This window comes from Lemur catta, chromosome 8 (genome assembly GCF_020740605.2).
Source record: "Lemur catta isolate mLemCat1 chromosome 8, mLemCat1.pri, whole genome shotgun sequence".
Classification (NCBI taxonomy): domain Eukaryota; kingdom Metazoa; phylum Chordata; class Mammalia; order Primates; family Lemuridae; genus Lemur; species Lemur catta.
In genome coordinates this window covers 39,188,100-39,206,775 of record NC_059135.1, presented here as the reverse complement: position 1 = coordinate 39,206,775, position 18,676 = coordinate 39,188,100, and the positions used below count along the sequence as shown (strand labels likewise).

General features: G+C 35.1%; 1 protein-coding gene across 2 annotated transcripts in view; it reads left to right on the top strand.

Annotated features, from left to right (window-relative positions):
* The window catches only part of NAB1 (NGFI-A binding protein 1), a 41,050-nt gene that overhangs the window by 4,489 nt on the left and 17,885 nt on the right, over positions 1–18,676 (top strand). For both annotated transcript variants that reach the window (XM_045560335.1, XM_045560333.1), the window contains exons 2-3: positions 6,497–7,334; positions 17,072–17,205. In XM_045560335.1, the coding sequence (XP_045416291.1) occupies positions 6,516–7,334; positions 17,072–17,205 (953 nt within the window). In that variant the 5' untranslated portion in view covers positions 6,497–6,515. The remainder of the gene's footprint in view (positions 1–6,496; positions 7,335–17,071; positions 17,206–18,676) is intronic.

Here is an 18,676-nt window from a genome sequence, read left to right as displayed (position 1 = left end):
ATGGAGGGGAGAATATTCAAGAATAGTGATTATGACTTCATTTCAATATAACAATAGGATAGATATTTGTTATTTGGGGATAACTTACACCGTGTTTACTTTATAGGAACAGGAAAGAAAAAGACCTAGAATCTCTCATGACTGAACTTTAGTTTTTAAAATGCAAGTATTGGGGCTGGACTCACAAGGTATAGTTCCTATATTTGGGAGAGTATCTTTTGATCGCTTGGAAAAATAGTTGTGTTATGGGACTCTACCATATAGCCTTCTAAGATAGAGGAAGTATTAAGGATAAGAGAATGAAAAGGATTGTAGGTAAAGTAACAGATGTCCTGTTATTAGACTGGCAATTCATTGGGGCACCAGTTTACACAGAATACATCCGTTTTGGAATGTGAAAGAAGGTTGCTGGTCAGATTCTGACTCAAACATTGGGCTTCATTCAACAGCAATGTTTGGAGAGATGTTATTCTTAAAAGAACACTTGGAATCAAGGGGGATAAAAGATTAATTAAAAGAGAAAATAGTGGTATAAAAAATTATAAAATTTTATCTTAAAAGCAAAATTTTCTAATAAAATTTAAAATTTGCTTTTTTGATTCACATTTATATTAAATGCTTTTCAGTCAGAATTTATACAATTGAGTATAAAATGCTATTGATTTATGTATTTTTAATATGATTAAACTAGTTATTTTGATAAAAATGGAAAAAATATTTCACTAGAGAAACAATTGTTTTGCTTTGATTTTGGAAATTGATAATATTTGTGTGTAATTTCAAGAGATTTTCATTGGCAAAACGTTGATCAACGAAATGGTGTTAATATAAAGATTTTATTTACAGTGTTGACAAGAGTTACATATTGGGCATAAACCCATTACACCACCTCAGATATGCTGCATTGCCTCCTGCCCTTTCCTTGAAGGTCAGCACCCACCACAAGGTGCCCTTCTGCTTTCAGGTTTAGATGCAACACCGTGATGGTGAGCCCAGTAGAGTTAGTGAGCTGCCAGTGGCTTCACCTTAACCAACAAAAATATATAGAAGGTGGGAGGAAGCTGGTCAGTTATATTTCTTCTCCATTTTTTCTTTGGTAAACTTCTCCAGGAAATAGTTCCATCTTTCAGCCTTCTCAAAGATGTTACATAATGTCAAACTAACAGACCCCAGAGAGCCCTCTCTGCAGTCTTTTTTAAAGCAGTAGCCAAAACAATAACACATCTCACCACATTGACCCACGTCATTTTGTGCCTCAGGTACTTTTTTCTCACAGCCTCACCACTGTGGACATGTACCTCCCAAATAAAGTCTCAAACTATAATTCTTATTGCATTATTAAAGATAGAGTAGAAGTAGTTTAGGAAATTATTGAGGATAATTATATATACATATGCACGTATATGTGTGTATATATACACACAAATATGTTTGTATATTTGTACTTGAAGGAAATAATAAAAGTTTAAATATTACACACACATACAAAAAGATTAATAGGACCTAATTCCTGTCCTCAGGGTGCTTATAACCTAGCAGTAACTTGTTCTGCAGAGACAGGTAAGTCATTTCCCTGGTTCTCTGGCTCCTGAATGCATTGCATAGCATTTACCATAGTTTAATAGGCTGCTTCTTGTCTGTCTCCTCTTAACTGGTTCTCCATGAAGGACCATCTTTCCTTTGTATCCCCAGAACTGGTTCAGTGGTTGGTGTATTTGAATAAGTGCAAAAAATGAGACTGAGAGAAAGTGTGCGGTTCAGAGAAGGGAGAGGATGCCTACAGCCAGAGGGAAGGCTTTTTGGAAAAGGTTATGGAGGTTGAAGGGAGGGAGGATGCCTGGCACAGGGCAGGGAAGTGGGAGACATTTGAGGAGTGCCCAGTGTATCTGTTTGGCATGAGCATAGGGGCATGTTAAGGAACAGAGAGAAGGCTGCAAAGGTGGATTTGGGTCTGGGATGCCTATATGAGTAGTTTGGATTTCTTTAGGCAGTGGAAAAATTTGCACAGATGAGCTAAGAGCCACACCTCTCCTCTAGAAAGGTACAGTTGGCAGTGCAATGTGGGGTCTATTGCAGGTGAAGAAGCTGTTTTCAAAGTTAGGGCAAGAAGCAATGAACACTAGAATTAGGTGCTTTTGAGGCAGAGAAAGAAAAGGGTGTGGTGTGGCCTAAGGACATGTAGATTTGAGAAAAGTAGAGGAAAAAACAAAGATGGAATCCAAACGTTTATTAATCCAGGCAACCTAAAGAGTAGTGGTGCAACTAATCAGAGTTGGGAAGAGTAGGTTTGGGAATCTGGAAGAACGGAGGAAAATGAGATAATGTACCCACTTTTGGATGTATCAGATTTGAGATTTTGACAATCCCCAGGTGGAATGCCAAATTATAGTTTGGAGGAACAGTTTGGGCTGATGGTTCTAAACTTTTCAGGTATGAAGATCACTTTTTAAATTAAAAAAAAAGTCAGTATTCATGATAACTTTTAGTATTGAGAATACATATAATGACAAAAATAAATTTAGTTACATTTTTAAATGAGTTTGTATTTTATTAAATCACAGAAGTGTCTATTTAACTTCATTTGCCAAGCAGATGTGTGATGAGAGCATCTTTTTCTCTCAGTAGTCAGTGCTTGGTGTGCATTTGGACTTGAGAACACTTTGCAGTAACTCCATGACCCTGGCCCAGGAACCACTGGTCCAAGCTACAGATACAGATTTGGAGGTCATCTGCCAGTGTGATAATTGAAGCCTGGAAGTGGATAAGATCATCAAGGGAGAATACGGACAGAATATAGGAAGAGATCTAATATAAAACTTTGACGAATTCTTGTACTTAGAATGTAGTAAGGGAAGATAAGGAAAACAGTACAGCATTATCAAAGTCAGGTGAAGAGCATTCAAGAAATGATGTGCAGCAGAGAGGTTGATGGGAGAGAGGCTCAGGGGATAACTCGGTAGTTCCTCAAGAATTTTGATAGACTGGTGAGGCCAGAAAGCAAGCTATACTGAGGCAGGGTTGAAGGAATGGTTCTGCTTTTCCCTAGTGGCCATTAAAGGCCTCTCTCCTATCCTAAATCCGCATATCCCAGTGTGGAGAATGTCAGGGAAATTTTGTTTCCTGTAGGGAAACGGGTTGACCAGTAAATTTTTCTGGACCAGACTAGTTCTTTATTTCACTTAGCATAGTTTGAATCTGGCAAATGACTGATGCTACTCTATAAGGAGTCAAAGTAAGATTTTTTAAAAAAAGGTTTTGGAACAAATCTTTACCGTTTAAAATGGATGAGTGAATAACAACAAATGGTCTTAAACTAATCCTTTGTTGTTTAATTCCTCTTCCCTAATACTGGGGTTCTTTTTATTGGACTAGGCAGGGTGAGGAACATTTAAGCTGATCTAAGTGGAAGTTTGCTGTACACCTGCAGCAAGGCCTCAGGTTTAGCTTTTGAATGCAATAAGAATGAGTAACCGGTTTCTCTTAACTGTGGAAATCATAAAAAGGTCAGACTCAGCATGGTGGTTCCAGGATATCTTGAAAAGCCCAGGTAACAGTGTTCAGCTGAGTGGATTTACTATACTATTACATAAGCTACCTGTGTATAGTGTTGTGTTGGGGACCCCTTTTATATTTACGTCAGATTGGAGAGTTGCAGGTAGAAGCTTGCTTTTGACATATTTGACCTTCGTGTTAAACCATGAATGGCTACAGATTTCATGAAAACAGAAAATCTTATAAAAGTTTTTTTTTTTAAATCAAATCAAGTTAATAATATATGAACGGGTGGGTGTTTAAATTATCACAGCGGGCTTTGAAAGAAAACTGAAACATTCTGCTAAAGCACAAGCTTAAGGAGAAAACTCCTTTCCCAGCAGTAAGTGTGGGCTTTTAGAAAGCCTCCTGGGACTCCGAATGATTTACTTAGTTATGTTTCATCTGCTATCTTGACTTTGGAAAGGCGCACTTGGTCCGGTCATTCCTTATGGCCGATAGTATATTCATAACTATTTTGTTACCTGTACATAAGGGCTTTCTTTTAGGAATTAGGGACTTTCCTTTTTTTATGGGTAAAGATGAGAAAGGCTAAAACTTGAAAATTATCGTTTTCTAAAATCACTGCCTTATCTCAGAAGAATAAAACCTAAGTTTGGGTCTTTTAGTTCTCTTTTTCTTAGGGTTCTCTTTTATATTTGTGTAACATATTCTCTTTTTCTTTCTTATTGCTCATAAAAGGATTAAAAACTCTCTTTTTCTAGATTTTCTCATGTAATTGTTCCTCTGTTCCATAATCTGGGGAGTACATACGGTGATTAATTGATCATTCCATAAACTTTGCACAGTTACAACCCTCTTTTGACAAAGATTGTATACACACATTGTGTGTATATGTATTTTTTTTAAATACTTGAGTTGAAAGCCTATGGAGCAATTGCATCAGTTGTATGAAGGGAAAGTAAATTTCCATTCTTCCACCTCAAGACACTTTCTGGAAGCCCTTCTATTTGTTATAGTGTGGTTTAATATAGACTTAAACTTGAGTCTGTAATTCCTGAGAGCTGTGTTTTTGTGGATTGGTGTCTAACTGGATGATAGACTTTTCCTGGAGTGGGAGGACAAGCAGATCTTCCTTTAGGTGATTTAGAAGATGCAAGAATGTTTTTATCCAAAGGACTGAGGTGGCATGAATGTGAAGGTCAACCTAAAGAACCTGGATGATCACAGAACCTGTAGGAGTTTGTGATGCCCAGAGGATTATTAAGTAGGGATCTTCTCGTGCAGCTTGCCAAATGTGCCAAATCATGGAAGTCTCCTGAGATGTAGCTTAGCGACCTGGGAAACTGTATTTTCAAAAGCACCCCAGGTGATTTCCTGGTTGTTAGCAGAAGCTACTGGGCCCTAACTCAGTCTTTTTTGGTCTCTTGGGAAGTCATCAGGTCACCTGGTTATGCTTGTACTGACCCTCGCAAATAAAGAGCCATAAAATTTGTGGAATTCACTAGTTAATCAAAGCAGATTGTGAATGGCACAGAAGAAGTGGGGCTTCCTAGTAGTCAGTCCTTATAATGGTAGGGAGGCAGGCCCATGCTCCTTGGAGTGACTGAAACTAGAATTTGTGTGACATCCTGGCTGATGGCATAAAACAAAAGTCCCAGGTTTGGTGACTTCCTGGCTTTCAAGGATGTTCCTAATGTCCCTCTGCTTATATTACCTCCCAGTTAACTGTTGCTCCATACTATTTGAGTTGAGAGTAGGTCTTCCCTTCTTCTCTGATTCATGTTTTCTGTAATTTTCTCCATAGAGGACCACAGAGTCTTTTTAATCTTAAGGGTGCATTGATTACAAGTTTATTTGTTTCTCTTAAATGGAAGTACCTAATCAGCTTCTCTTTGTATGTTGGAGGTCTCCGGGTAACTGTGAACAACTTTTAAAGGCTGCTGAAAGGGCAAGAAGTACTTTGCTGGATCTTGTTCTGTCTCTTTAAAAACAGGCTTCTCTGGGTTGCTTGGACTCTAAAAGTATGTTTCTTCCTTGACTGTTTCTTAGGGTTTCTGCTGCTGCTTTGGAGGGCTTACCCACCCTCCTCCTTTCATCGTACTTCTCTATCCCTGATACATACTTAGACTCTAGTCTGTTATTTTCCATGCAAGGCAGTTGTGCACAAGCCTTCTACCCTGTGCCATGTTCAAGTGCCAAGCATTTGAAAGGGAATCCCATCCTGATTTTTCTGTATCCTCAATGTCTGTCAAAATTCTGGACTGTCAGATACGTAATCACAGTCACCTATAACTCTTCTCTTCCTCAAACCATAGAAAGTGTCAATAAATGGTAACTGTTTCCTTTTCTGCATCACTTACTCCACGTGATCACCAAGTCTTATCACTTACTTGTTTGAATTTTTGTTGCCTCTTTTTTCTTTGTTCCTAAGTATACCACTTTTTATTTTCTCATCTCCAATTCATACTGAAATCTATCTTCCTTTGCCTGCCACACTAATCTTGCTCATTTTTCCTTATAAAATGGGAATAACTACACCTATCTCACAGGGCTGTTGTGAAGATTAGACATATGTAATGTGAAGTGTTTGTCATATTGCCTGGCACAAAGTAAGTATTCAGCAAATGGTAGCATACTCTACTTCTACCTCCTGCTAAATCTGATTGTCCTTCCCTCCACCTCTTGTGTCCACACCATGGGAGCAACAAAGTGGATAGCCAAAAGGATGGGATATAGAGTCCTGTGAGCCTTAGTTTGAGTCCCTAGACTCCTGCTTATGAGTAATTCTCTTTTAAGGGAATAGGTCAGTTTAGTTCTTGACCTTTAGAGTTAGGAGTGCAAAATGAGAAAGTATATAGAGAGAATACTTCCTTAACAGTCAGCTGCTATGCAAATGCTCCTTGTTTTTGTTTTTTCCTATGTGGCATTCTTAAATCCTGTAATGTCTTGAAGTTCGAAGCAAGTATGATGAGTTTTTCCTGTTTTTTTTTTTTTTTGGCAGGTTAAACCCATCCATAGTAATGGCTGCGGCCTTGCCCAGGACCTTGGGGGAGTTGCAGCTGTATAGAATATTACAAAAAGCCAATCTACTTTCTTATTTTGATGCCTTTATCCAACAAGGTGGTGATGATGTCCAGCAACTCTGTGAAGCTGGAGAAGAGGAATTTTTGGAAATCATGGCACTCGTGGGCATGGCTAGCAAGCCCCTTCATGTTAGAAGGCTACAAAAGGCTTTGAGAGACTGGGTTACAAACCCTGGCCTTTTCAATCAGCCGCTGACTTCCCTTCCTGTCAGTAGCATACCCATCTATAAATTACCAGAGGGATCACCAACGTGGCTGGGCATATCCTGCAGTAGTTACGAAAGGAGTAGTAATGCCCGGGAACCTCATTTAAAAATCCCCAAGTGTGCTGCCACCACCTGTGTGCAGAGCTTGGGACCGGGGAAGTCAGATGTGATGGGGAGCTTGGCGCTGCCGGGCGTTGGTGAGTCCAGACTCTGGCAAGGCCCCCATGCCACCGAGAGCGAGCACAGCCTCTCCCCCGCAGACCTGGGCTCCCCGGCCTCCCCAAAGGAAAGCAGCGAGGCGCTGGATGCTGCTGCCGCGCTCTCTGTGGCTGAGTGTGTGGAACGAATGGCCCCCACACTACCCAAAAGTGACTTGAACGAAGTGAAAGAGCTGCTAAAAACCAACAAGAAGTTGGCCAAAATGATTGGTCACATCTTTGAGATGAGTGATGATGATCCACACAAAGAGGAGGAAATTCGGAAATACAGTGCAATATATGGCAGATTTGACTCGAAGAGAAAGGATGGGAAACATCTCACGCTTCATGAGGTAAAAAGCGCACGTTGCTCTGTCTGTATGTGGCTTGTTGCTGATCTTTAGAGATAAGTTTGGTAATAGTTTGCGGCAAAGGAGATAACACTCTCTGATAGCGGTATTAAAAACTTATGAAAATAGACTATTGTGTTAGGGGTATATTTGTTTTGAACTCATAACGTGTTCGAACTTTGGAACTACAGTGTAAGGTGACTTTTAGAAAAATGTCAGAATTTAAGCAGTGAAAGTGTAAAGTCTTTGTAAAGCAGTTTGCTTTTTAATTAAGAAATAAAATAGGATTTTAAATGTAACCATTCACTTAAAAATTTTTTGTAGACTTTTTTAAGGAAGAAACGTTTTGTAAAAATAGCCAAAATTTAAAGCAATATTCAGGTAGCATAGGAAACAAAATTATATTAGATGAATGTTGGAAGAATTATTATAGCTTTGAACATTGTTTTGGTTTGATGTTTGGCATTAAAAATTCTCATTTTATCTTTATGGCACTCTATCCAGAAATATTTTGCTGAAGTACGTGTGGATGTGTGTGTGTGTGCGCGTGCGTAACCTTTTATATTGACTCCCTTTCTCCTCTTGTCTGTCTGACCAACATATCACCTTTAAAATTTAGCTCAGCATAAGCTTAAGTCATTTCTGTTATCTTTTCCTTCAAGTAGAGTAAATCTATCCTTTCCTTTTCATTTTTATTCCTACACACACCTCTGTCACAGTAACTCCAACACTTTATTGTGCTTATTTGTATACTGGTCTGTCCCTCACAGTATACTTTGAGTTTCTTTAAGGCAGAGATGATAATATCGCATTCATCTTTATATCCCCAGAGTCTAATACACCCAACAAATGCTGGGAAAATAAATTCATTTTTGAAAGTTAAAAAGAGTATTTCATGTGTCTTTTTAAACTTTTATAAGATGTGTGCCCTTTAGAAGAAAGAAATAAGTCCTCTGAAAAATGTTTAGATTGACCGCAGTATTTCATGTTCAGCATCAGATCTTTTTCCCCAGACTTGTACTTTAACATGAAAAAGAATATATACTCATTGTGAAAGTATTCAATCATTATAAAAGGATGCAAAGTAATTGAATCTGTAAACTAAATACTTTTCTTTACCTATACAAATATGGGATCATATTTTGCACACTGTTCTCCAAATTCCTTTTTTTTTCTTTTTTTTAAAAATGGAATAACACACTCACAGCACAGTGTGCTGTTAAGTATCTTTTCTTTTTTTTTTTTTTATTTTCTCTCCTCCTCCCCTGAAGTATCTTTTCAAGTCAGTACAGTACACATAGCACTACCTTATTCATTTCTGGGTTGCATTGTATTCCATGTGAATGTACCATTATTTATCTTAACCATTCACTTTTTGATATCATATAGATTTTTTGCAGGTTTTTAATATTACATACAGTAGTACATGAACATTATTATACGTATACACTTTTATAGACTTTTGCATGTTTTTCTATTGAATGGATTCCAATGTGTAAAATTATGGGTTTAAGGAATATGTGGATTTACTATATCAATAGATACTGCTAAATTGCTTTCTAAAAAAGCAATTTACGCTTCTGTCATTATTATGCATATGGGCATTTCTCTACACTCTTGTTAATAGTGCATTTTACATTCATTTTAATCCAGTCTAATAGATGAAAAAATTTCATTGCTTAAATTTGTTTTCCTAAGTGAGGCTGAGTATCTTTTCATATGTTTAACAGACATCTTGTTTTATGTTCATGTCCTTTGTTTTAATGGTGGTGCTGTTTGTCTTTTAAAAAATTCATTGGTAAGAACTTACTATATTTTAACACATTGACTGCCACACTAGGAAAAAAAATTATTTCCTTGGGGCCACGGTGTTTTATTACAAAAATAAAATAAAAACTTTGAAAACAAAATGATCCTTTCTAATTTAATGAAAAACTTATTTTTTATTGTTTTCTGTATGTGAGTTATATGCAACTTGAAAATAGTTCTTGTAGTTCCCAAGGTGAAGAGACATGTGAGTTGCATATGTTTCACGAGGCCCCAGGTTGAAAACTAGCATGAGTTAAATAAATTCACATGGCGGTTACCATGTTAAGGACATTAACTCTTTGTCTTATAACATTTTCCCAGATTATCATTTGTCCTGTGACCTTTCAGAGTATTTTACTACATAGAAATTTAATTTTATATAATCATGTCTATTGATCTTATCCTATATGGTTTCATAAGTCTAATTCTTTATTCCTTCAACAGTATAGAGTTATTTTGGTTCCTTTGATGTTTTAGTAGCTTTGTAGTATGTTTTGACATCTGGAAAGGCAAGTATTCCTTCATTAGTCTTGTTTTGCAGCTTTTCCATTTTTTTAGCTAATCTTATGGTATGTATTTTTCCTCCCAAATGAAATTTTAAATGTATTTGTTAAGTTTCCCCAAAATTTCTATTGTTATTTTGATTAGAAATGCTTTAAATATATAGGTTAATTTGGAGAAAATTGCCATAGTTACAATAATGAGACCTTTTATACAGGAATATGGTGTCTGTGTTTACTTATTTAGATCTTTTATATTCCTCAGTAATTTTACAGTTCTTTTGTTCACATAGCTTTTATTCCTGTTATGTCAGATACTATGTATGTTAAATGTCTATATTACGTATATATTTAAATTTATTTGATTTAAATAAGACATACAAGTATATAAGATATAAAACGGATATAATTGTAAATGAGTTTTTTTCCCTCACTATATAATGGCCACCACTGGCTGATTTTTGTATATTAATCTTGTTTTCAGCAATTTCATCATTTGATCTTTTTAAATAAATGATTTTAGATGTGAATACTGGAGCTTTAGATCAGAGCACTGGTTGGCAGAACAACTTAAGTCACAGTAATTCTGTGACTTGATCTATTTGGGGAGTATCCCTTTGTAATTGTTATGTATTATTATTGCCCTACAATAACTGCCTCACAAGAACCTGTGGGTAAATCTAGAAAGCCACACTTAGCATTATAATTCAGTTACACTTTGATACTTTTTTATTACCTATGAACCAATAGAGGAATCCACTTAAAAGTCTATATGGCTGTCATTAACAGAAAAATAGAAGGCAAAGCGTGTTAGCAATTTTAGTTTCATGTTTTAATTTAGTTTCCATATAATTTTCAAAACATAGATGAAACGCAAAGTTGAGTTAAAGGACCTGTATTTTTATCAAAGTAAAAGTTTCTTAAAAGATTACTTTAATAAACCCAGTCAACCTGACTTTTTTTTTTTAAACAAATTCTACCCTATTTAATAAAAATCCAAAGAGAATTATTTTATACTTCGCTTTTGCTAAAGGGCTCTTTGGTCCTCTAGATAGGTAGGTACAGATGGTATTTAAATAATGAGATTGTGGGTTTCCCAAAATAAGGAAATACTCAAAATGAAAAATACTTATGCCGGTAGGCTGAGATGTGGGGGTGGGGGCTTTGGAAGATGTGGCTGGTGTTTTTGAAACTTAACTTAGGCCACTTGTTACTTATAACTCAAGTATGTGAATCTGGTCCAATAATATAGTTTAGGATAAAAGTTTATGCATCACGAAGCTTTCTTCAAACCAGTAACCATCCAAGACCTTGGAGGAAATTATGAAATCTTGAGAGAATTAAAAGAAAGAAAATACTATTAAGTGTACCTTTTGGTAATTATGAGAATTTTGCATTTTTTTACTTGATGTTTTTAAAATGAGAGAAATTTTTTTTTTTTTTAGTTTTTCTGATTTCCTGAGATTGAAAAACGTTTCTAGTTTGTTCTCAATTTCTAAATAAGGAAATATATGACTTATTTGTAATTCATTGTTGGCTTCATCTAGCTGTTCTGAGAGTTTCTTCATATAAACCCTGTGGATACTGTTCTTTTAATCTTTTAAGACCTAGAGCCGCATATAGGTCACTAGTAGATGAAAATCAGGAAGTTTTTCTATACCTGAAAGTTTTTTCCGCTCTCACAAGCACATAAGATTCTTTTTCTTTTAAGCATTTTTATATGTTTACAAGAATTAGGAATGAATCATTTTTAGACCACTTTTTGTAAGGTAAAGAATCGGTCATAGTTTTAGGACCTGGCTAGGTGTGGTCTGGTTTGTAGGAGTCAGATAGTATGAGGGGCTGAGGCTTAGAACCATTCAAGTTGTTGGGGTGGGGCAGGTGCTAAAGGACAAACCTGAAGCAATACTAGAAAAAAGCACAGACAGGCAGAATGTTCCATCTATCCAAAGGGGTGTTAGCAGACAGTAGGTGGTAAACTAGGCAAGCAGTGTACCTTGGTTCTTAAATCAATAAATCGGTGAGGAGAGATAAACTAACATGAGAGTTAGGAATAACTAGGAAGTAGAGAATGTAGAAACTTACACTCAGAAATATGTGCAGGTAGACAATTTGGCATTCCAGAATATCTGTCAGCACATAGCGACTTCCCACCAAAGAGCTCTAGAAAGATAGGAAGGGGAAGAGGGGAACATAGTCAATGGGTAAGTGTAGACAGAGTGGAAATTTTACAGGAACTGGGGTGCTGAGCAGGTTACCAAGACAAGGAACCAGGCCTGCAGAATAAACAATGAAGCCAAGCTTAGATCAATTGGTATTGTAGTGTGGCAAAGTCAAGGCTGAGTGTTTCAGAGGAGTCCCACAGTTTCAGCTTTGAGAGAGAGGAGAAATGCTGAATATTGGAATGCCATAAACTTGGGCACATTGTTAATAGATTATGTTACTTTATTCTTAACTCTCAGAATGGATAGATTTCAGCATTTTACACTTGACAAGAAATATGGGACATTTTCTTCTGATGATTTTAAAAATGGATTTTATGTCTGTTAAAGTAGTCTGTTTCTTCTTGAGTCACTTTAGACAAGTTACATTTATCTAAGAATATGCCTATTTCATCTAAGTTTTCAAACTTACTAGCATACAGTTTATAGTTTTTAAGACCTAACGTTTGTACATTTTTTTCTTTTTTATTCACTGATCAACTTTGCCAGAGGTTTGTCAGTTTTACTCTTTTTCAGAGATATGCAAGCTAGGGTCCATGGGCCCAATGTGGCCCACCTCCTGTTTTTGTAAATAAACTTTTATTGGAACACAGCCATGCCTAGTTGTTTATCTGTTGTCTTTGGCTGCTTTTGAGCCACAGTGGCAGAGTTGAGTAGTTATGACATAGACTGTTTGGCCTGTGAAGCCTAAAATATTTACTCTCTGGCCTTATTTTATAATAAAAGCTTGGCAGCCACTGATCTTTTTAAAGAAATAACTTTTGCGTTAGTTGATATTCTTGCTTGTGCTATGTGTGTGTTTGTGTGTGTGTGTGTGTGTGTGTGTTTATGTTTCTTTCCTTTCTTACAGTTTATTGTTCTAACTTAGTTTGGGTTCTTAGTTCATTAATGTTCATTCTTTTTGTAATATAAGCAATTAAAGCTATGAATTCTCACTATGTTATTGATTTAGTGTTATTCCCAAAATTTTGGTAGGAGGTTTATTTTTCAATTCTGATTTTTTTTTTTTTGGTTTATGATTTCTGACCCATGAATTATTTAGAAGTATTTCTTCATTTCCAAATATGAGTGATTTTTTTTCTTAGTTATTTTTCCTAATGATTTTTAACTGAATTACATTGTGGTCAAGAGAATATGGTTTGCATGATGCCAATCCTTTAAAATTTGTTGAGATTTTAGTTAGAGTCTAGTTTGTGGTCAGTGTTTTTTTAATGTGCTTAGAAACAGCATCTTAGGCAGTTGGTGGTGAGGTGTTCTGTGTCTGTTTTAACAAGCTTATTAACTCTGTTATTCAAATCTCATATTCTTACTGTTTGGGTTTTTTTTCTTTTTTTTCTTTTTGGTCTGCTTGCTATATCAGTAAAAAAGAGTTGTATGCTAAAATATCGTACTCTAATTGTAGAGTTGTCTATTTCTTTTTGCAATAATCTTATTAATCTTTAACAATAATACATTCTGCTTTAAAAACTTATTTTGTTTGGTATTAATACATGAGCTCTCTTTTTATTAGCAGTTGGCTGTTACATCTTTTTATCATCTTTTTATTTTCAGTCTTTCTAAATCCATGTTTTATATACATCTCTTATAAATACCAATTGTTGGATTTTAAAGAATCCAGTCTGATATTCTTTGTCTTTAACTGGAACATTTGGTCCATTTACATATATTATAATGGCTAATATTTTGGATTTTTCCATTATTTTATTTGTATCCCCTCCATACTTTATATCGCAGATATATTATCTGAGATTAGTTTCCTTCTGTCTGAAATGCATCATTTAGAATTTTCTTAATGAAGGCCTACTGGTGGCAAACTTTCTGTCCTTCCCCATACTACAAGAAAATGTCTTTATTTTGTCCTCATTCTTAATTATTTTGGGGGTATTAAATTCTATATTGTTAGTGGTTTTCCCTGAGTAGTTGAAGATACCATTTTTTTGGCTTTCATTTTTATGTTTAGAAATTAGTGGTTATTCTGTTCTTTATTATGTGTTTTTAAAACTTCTGTTTGTTTCTGCCCCAGTTTCTTTCTCCTTTCCTGTTCTCAATTTTTCTTGGTCATTTTTACTGTATTGATTTTTAATTGTATGTTCAACTTCTTTTATTTATTTAAATAAAGTCTTTGAGGATCTGATTCTGTTTTCTGTTATGCCTACTAATTTTCACTTTTGATATCTTGTTTCTTTGGATGTTTATGACTTCTCTCTATGAATTCATATTTCTTGGAACTTTATGGGAATTTTTAGAGGCTTGGGAAGAGGTTATTTGCTCTTGCTTCTGCCAGGCATCTGGGGATACTACAATCTGGGACCCTGTGAAAATAAATTCTCAGCCCACTTAGTGTGAATTAGGGCTGAAGATCTATGTGAGGCCGATTTGGGGTTATTAAATCTCAAGAAAGTATCTTCCATTCTCTCCTAGTCAGTACCAAGATTCAAGACAGGTAGTTTTCCTTGCATTCTCCTTGGGGTACAGGTATATTTCTAATGTAGCCTCACATTGGACGTGTAGTGCTTTGATATCTATATCACACCATATTCCATAATACATTCTTTTAGTTTTTTGCTAATTGACTTTGCAGTAAACCATAACACATTCTAGATGGATTAAATACTTAAGTGGAAAAAGTAAAACTATTAGATTAAATTATAGGAGAACAGTTATATATTATTAGGGTGAGAAAGTTATTATTATGCAAGGCACCCAAGACAAAAAGCTATGAGACTAATTCCTAACTTAAAAAAAAAACCACTACATATGATGAAGAGTTAATGTTCTTAATATATAAAGAATTCCTGAAATCCATAAGAAAATGAAGCAGTGTAATAAGCAAATGTCACAAGCAGATTTTAAAATAACTCGAAACATAAGAAAAAGGTTCAATTTCATTGTCAAAAAGTGCAAATTATAACCAAATGCTATTTAAAATATATATTATTGGTAAAGTTTTTAAAAGATAATGACCAGTGTTGATCACGATTCTAGAGAATGACTCTTCATATAATTGTTGGTAGCATTATGAGTTGGATCAACTTTTCTCAATGGTAATTTGGTGGAATGTATAAGGGTCTTAAAATGTAGTATATTCTGTGACCTAACAAATCTATTTGTGGAATTTATTCCAAAGAAATAATTGGATATATGTGCAAAGATGCACATTTAAGAATGTTTTTTGCAGCTTTATTTATATTAATAGTTCATGGAAAACTAGAGGTAGTTTAACACCCAGAGTGCGGTTGCTTTAAATAATATATTGCTCTTTCTACAGTGGAATATTATATGCGTAGGTAGTAAAAATAATATTATAAAGGATATTTAAATTATTTCATCAGTTAACAGATTTATTGAGCATACAACCCATGCCAGATGCTGATGTAAACAAGCCAAGTCTCTGCCTTGATACATGGCAAAAATAACACAGCATACATAAGTTTAAAAAAGTAGATTATAAATCTGTCTATACATATACACTTACGTTTATATGTACACAGAAATACTGGAATAATGTATATCAAAACATTGTCATTTTGGATGGAAAGATTGTACACTGCATTTATTTTCATTTGTCTCAGTGTTTTCAAAAAATTTAAATAAGAAAAATTATTATAAATAAAGGTGAGATGCCTGGGTAAAGAGAAAGGGTGAATACAGTGGCTCCCCCTTCTCTGCAGGGGATGCACTGCGAGAGCCCCGGTTGAATGCCTGAAACCGCGGATGGTACCTAACCCTGTATTTGCTGTTTGTTCCTATACATTCATACCTATGATAAAGTTTAACTTATAAATTAGGCACAGTAAGAGATTAACAACAATAAACAATTTAGTAACAATAATAAAATAGGACAATTATAACAATATGCCAGCATCACTACTCTTGCAGTTTGGGGCCATTATTGAGTCAAACATGAGTTACTGGAACACAGGCACTGCGATCCTGCCAAGGTCGATCCGATAACCAAGATGGCTACTAAATGACTGGTGGGAGCGTAGACAGTGTGGATACACTAGACAATGGGAAAATCCATGTCCTGGACAGAATGGAGCAGTATGACACACAATTTAATACGTATGAATTGTTGTTATTTCTGGAATTTTCCATTGAATATTTTCAGACTGTGGTTGACCACAGGTAACTGAAATCGTGGAAAATGAAACTGCAGATAAGGAGGGCAACTGTACCTGATTTTTTAGGGAAAGAAAACAAGAAACTAACACCAGCAAGAGCTGTGTGCCAGTGTGTCTCCTCATTTATTTCTTATTAGAGCCCCTGGGATAGTGATATTATCCCATTTTGCCTTCAGAAAACCAAGTTTTGGAGAAGTTTTTGTATATCCAAAGTCACAGCTGGTAAGTGGTAGAGCAGAACTTATCTCTGGTTTGTTGGCCATCGCATCCCTTTTTCTTTTTGCTATTGATTGAATACGTTTTTTACTTTTTAAAAAAGTCTGATTTACCTCTTAACAATTCCTTCTATTTACTTTGATAAAATTACGTGAAAAAACATATTTGCCAGTTTATTAAACAGTTATAGGTTTTGAGTTTAGGATAACATTCACTATTTTAAATTTTAGTTCAAGGTGTTTGGACAACTGCCAACTCTATATTGGAAATATTTAGCAAATGTTGAATCATGAAAGGGTAAAATTAGATCTTAGAGATTGGTCTCCAAGACCTTAATTTTCCAGTACAGCCCTAATATCTGAGAACTATTTTTTACTAAGTGATTTGATAAATGTTTAACTAAAATCACTTAATTTTGATTCCTTAAGAATTTTCATATCAGTTCACATTAAAAAAAATCCATCAGACCATGTATACTGACTTTTAGTTAGGGAAATATTTTTCCTATATCATATACTAGGATCTTTTGGGTTTTTTATAAGAAAAATGAGATGAAGAATATTTTTTACTTTTTATTGTTCTTGAGGTCTGTAAATGCTCTTACTTAACCAAAAGTAAAGAAAGCATATAAATAAGTAAAACCAAGATGACTATTTTGATTAGTTTGGGCTCTGTGAGATGGTAAATGAGTTGATTTTCTTCTGAAATTTAGCCTTAAAAATAATTGGGAATAAACACCATCCTCATTTTTATGAATTATGATTTCATTATGTAATGGTATGACATTTTTATCTTCTTAAGTGAAACCTTTTACATTTTGATAAAATAGAAATGTTTTTAATTTTTAAAACTTTGTTTTGGGTATCTAGCTCACTGTTAATGAAGCAGCTGCTCAACTCTGTGTGAAGGATAATGCTCTGCTGACGAGAAGAGATGAACTTTTTGCTCTGGCTAGGCAAATTTCTCGAGAAGTCACCTATAAATATACTTATAGAACCACCAAGTAAGTATTTAACTAATTGGCAATATTTTTTGTTTTGCTTGATAAAAATAGAGTTTGAAACACCATCCATTAAATAGAATATAAACATTTCTGAAAAAGTAGAATTATAGTTCTGTAAAATTAAACAGTGCAGTGCCTTTTTAAAACATTATTACTAAAGTGATGTTTGTTGTTTGTTTAATTCTCTGTCTTTCTTACTTTTGAAAGATATAGTTCCCTAGTACTATAGCATTGTTCTGGTAGTGGTTTTAGACATTCTTCTCTCACACACTTTGGTTTTGAATGTGATGATGGGATTTAGTCAGACAGCATTTGTAGTCTTATTTGTACACCTCCTAGCTACATGAACTGTTGAACTCTCTGAGGAAAAAGAGTAGTTCCTTTTGCAAGGTGTTTGCAAGATTGCTGAATATGTAAAAAGACTGTATTGACCAGTATTTAAGGGAATGTTGGAAGATACTTCTAGCAAATGGATTATAGAACATGAGTTTGAAATAAAAAAATGTAATGTTGAAAAGCAATAGTAGTTTCAGAATTTAATGTAAACACACCTTATCCTTCTTCATCGTACTCTCGCTTAAGCATTGTCTGCAAGTATGGGACCATTTTGATTTTGTTCATTCAGTTCCACATGGAGCCTGATTTCCAGCCCTCCTTCCGTTGCTCATGTCACTGTTTCTCTGAGTGGATGCAGATGACCACTTGCGTTAGAGTCACTCTTGAGTTTTTGTTGAAAATTCACATTCTAAGCACCCTCCCCAGCCCTAATAAATCACAATCTTTGGGGATGGAACCTTGGAATCTGAACTTTCACAAGCATCCCAGAAGATTCTTGTGTGTACTCCAGTTCAAAAATCACCACTACAGGTATTTGCTGTCATCACCATTATTTTTCCTAACTCACAGCAGTTTCATTTTCTGCTCTACCTCATACCTACATATTCACAAACTGACAATAAGTAAAATTATGTAGACTAAACGAACAGCACAAGGATATACAGCAACGTTATAGGATTATTTACAAGGTGTTTTTTTTTTTTTGGAGCTGAGTAATTGAGCTGATTCAGTGGTTTTTCATTTTCTTCATTATATTATACAACATTTTTGGAGTATTTTGTTGAAATAATTTTCTTTAATCAAAATAATACATGTCTATGATTTAAGAAGTCATATAGTACATAAGGCTTATAATAAAACTCAGTGGTTCCTATGTTCTGCCCCCTTCCTACTTCTCCGTTCCCCCTTCTCAGTTCCATGCCCCAGAGGCACCTGCCTTCAACAAATTTAGCTGTTTCTTCTAGTATTTACATTTATATATTTTTTAAGTTAAATATATTTAAAAATATATTGACACTTCTACATGATTTAGAAGCCAAAACTATGTAAAAAGGTAATACAGAAAAGTTATACTCCCATTCCTGCTTCTTTTACCCTGTTCCTCTCCCCATTATAGGTAGCTTTAATAGTTTCT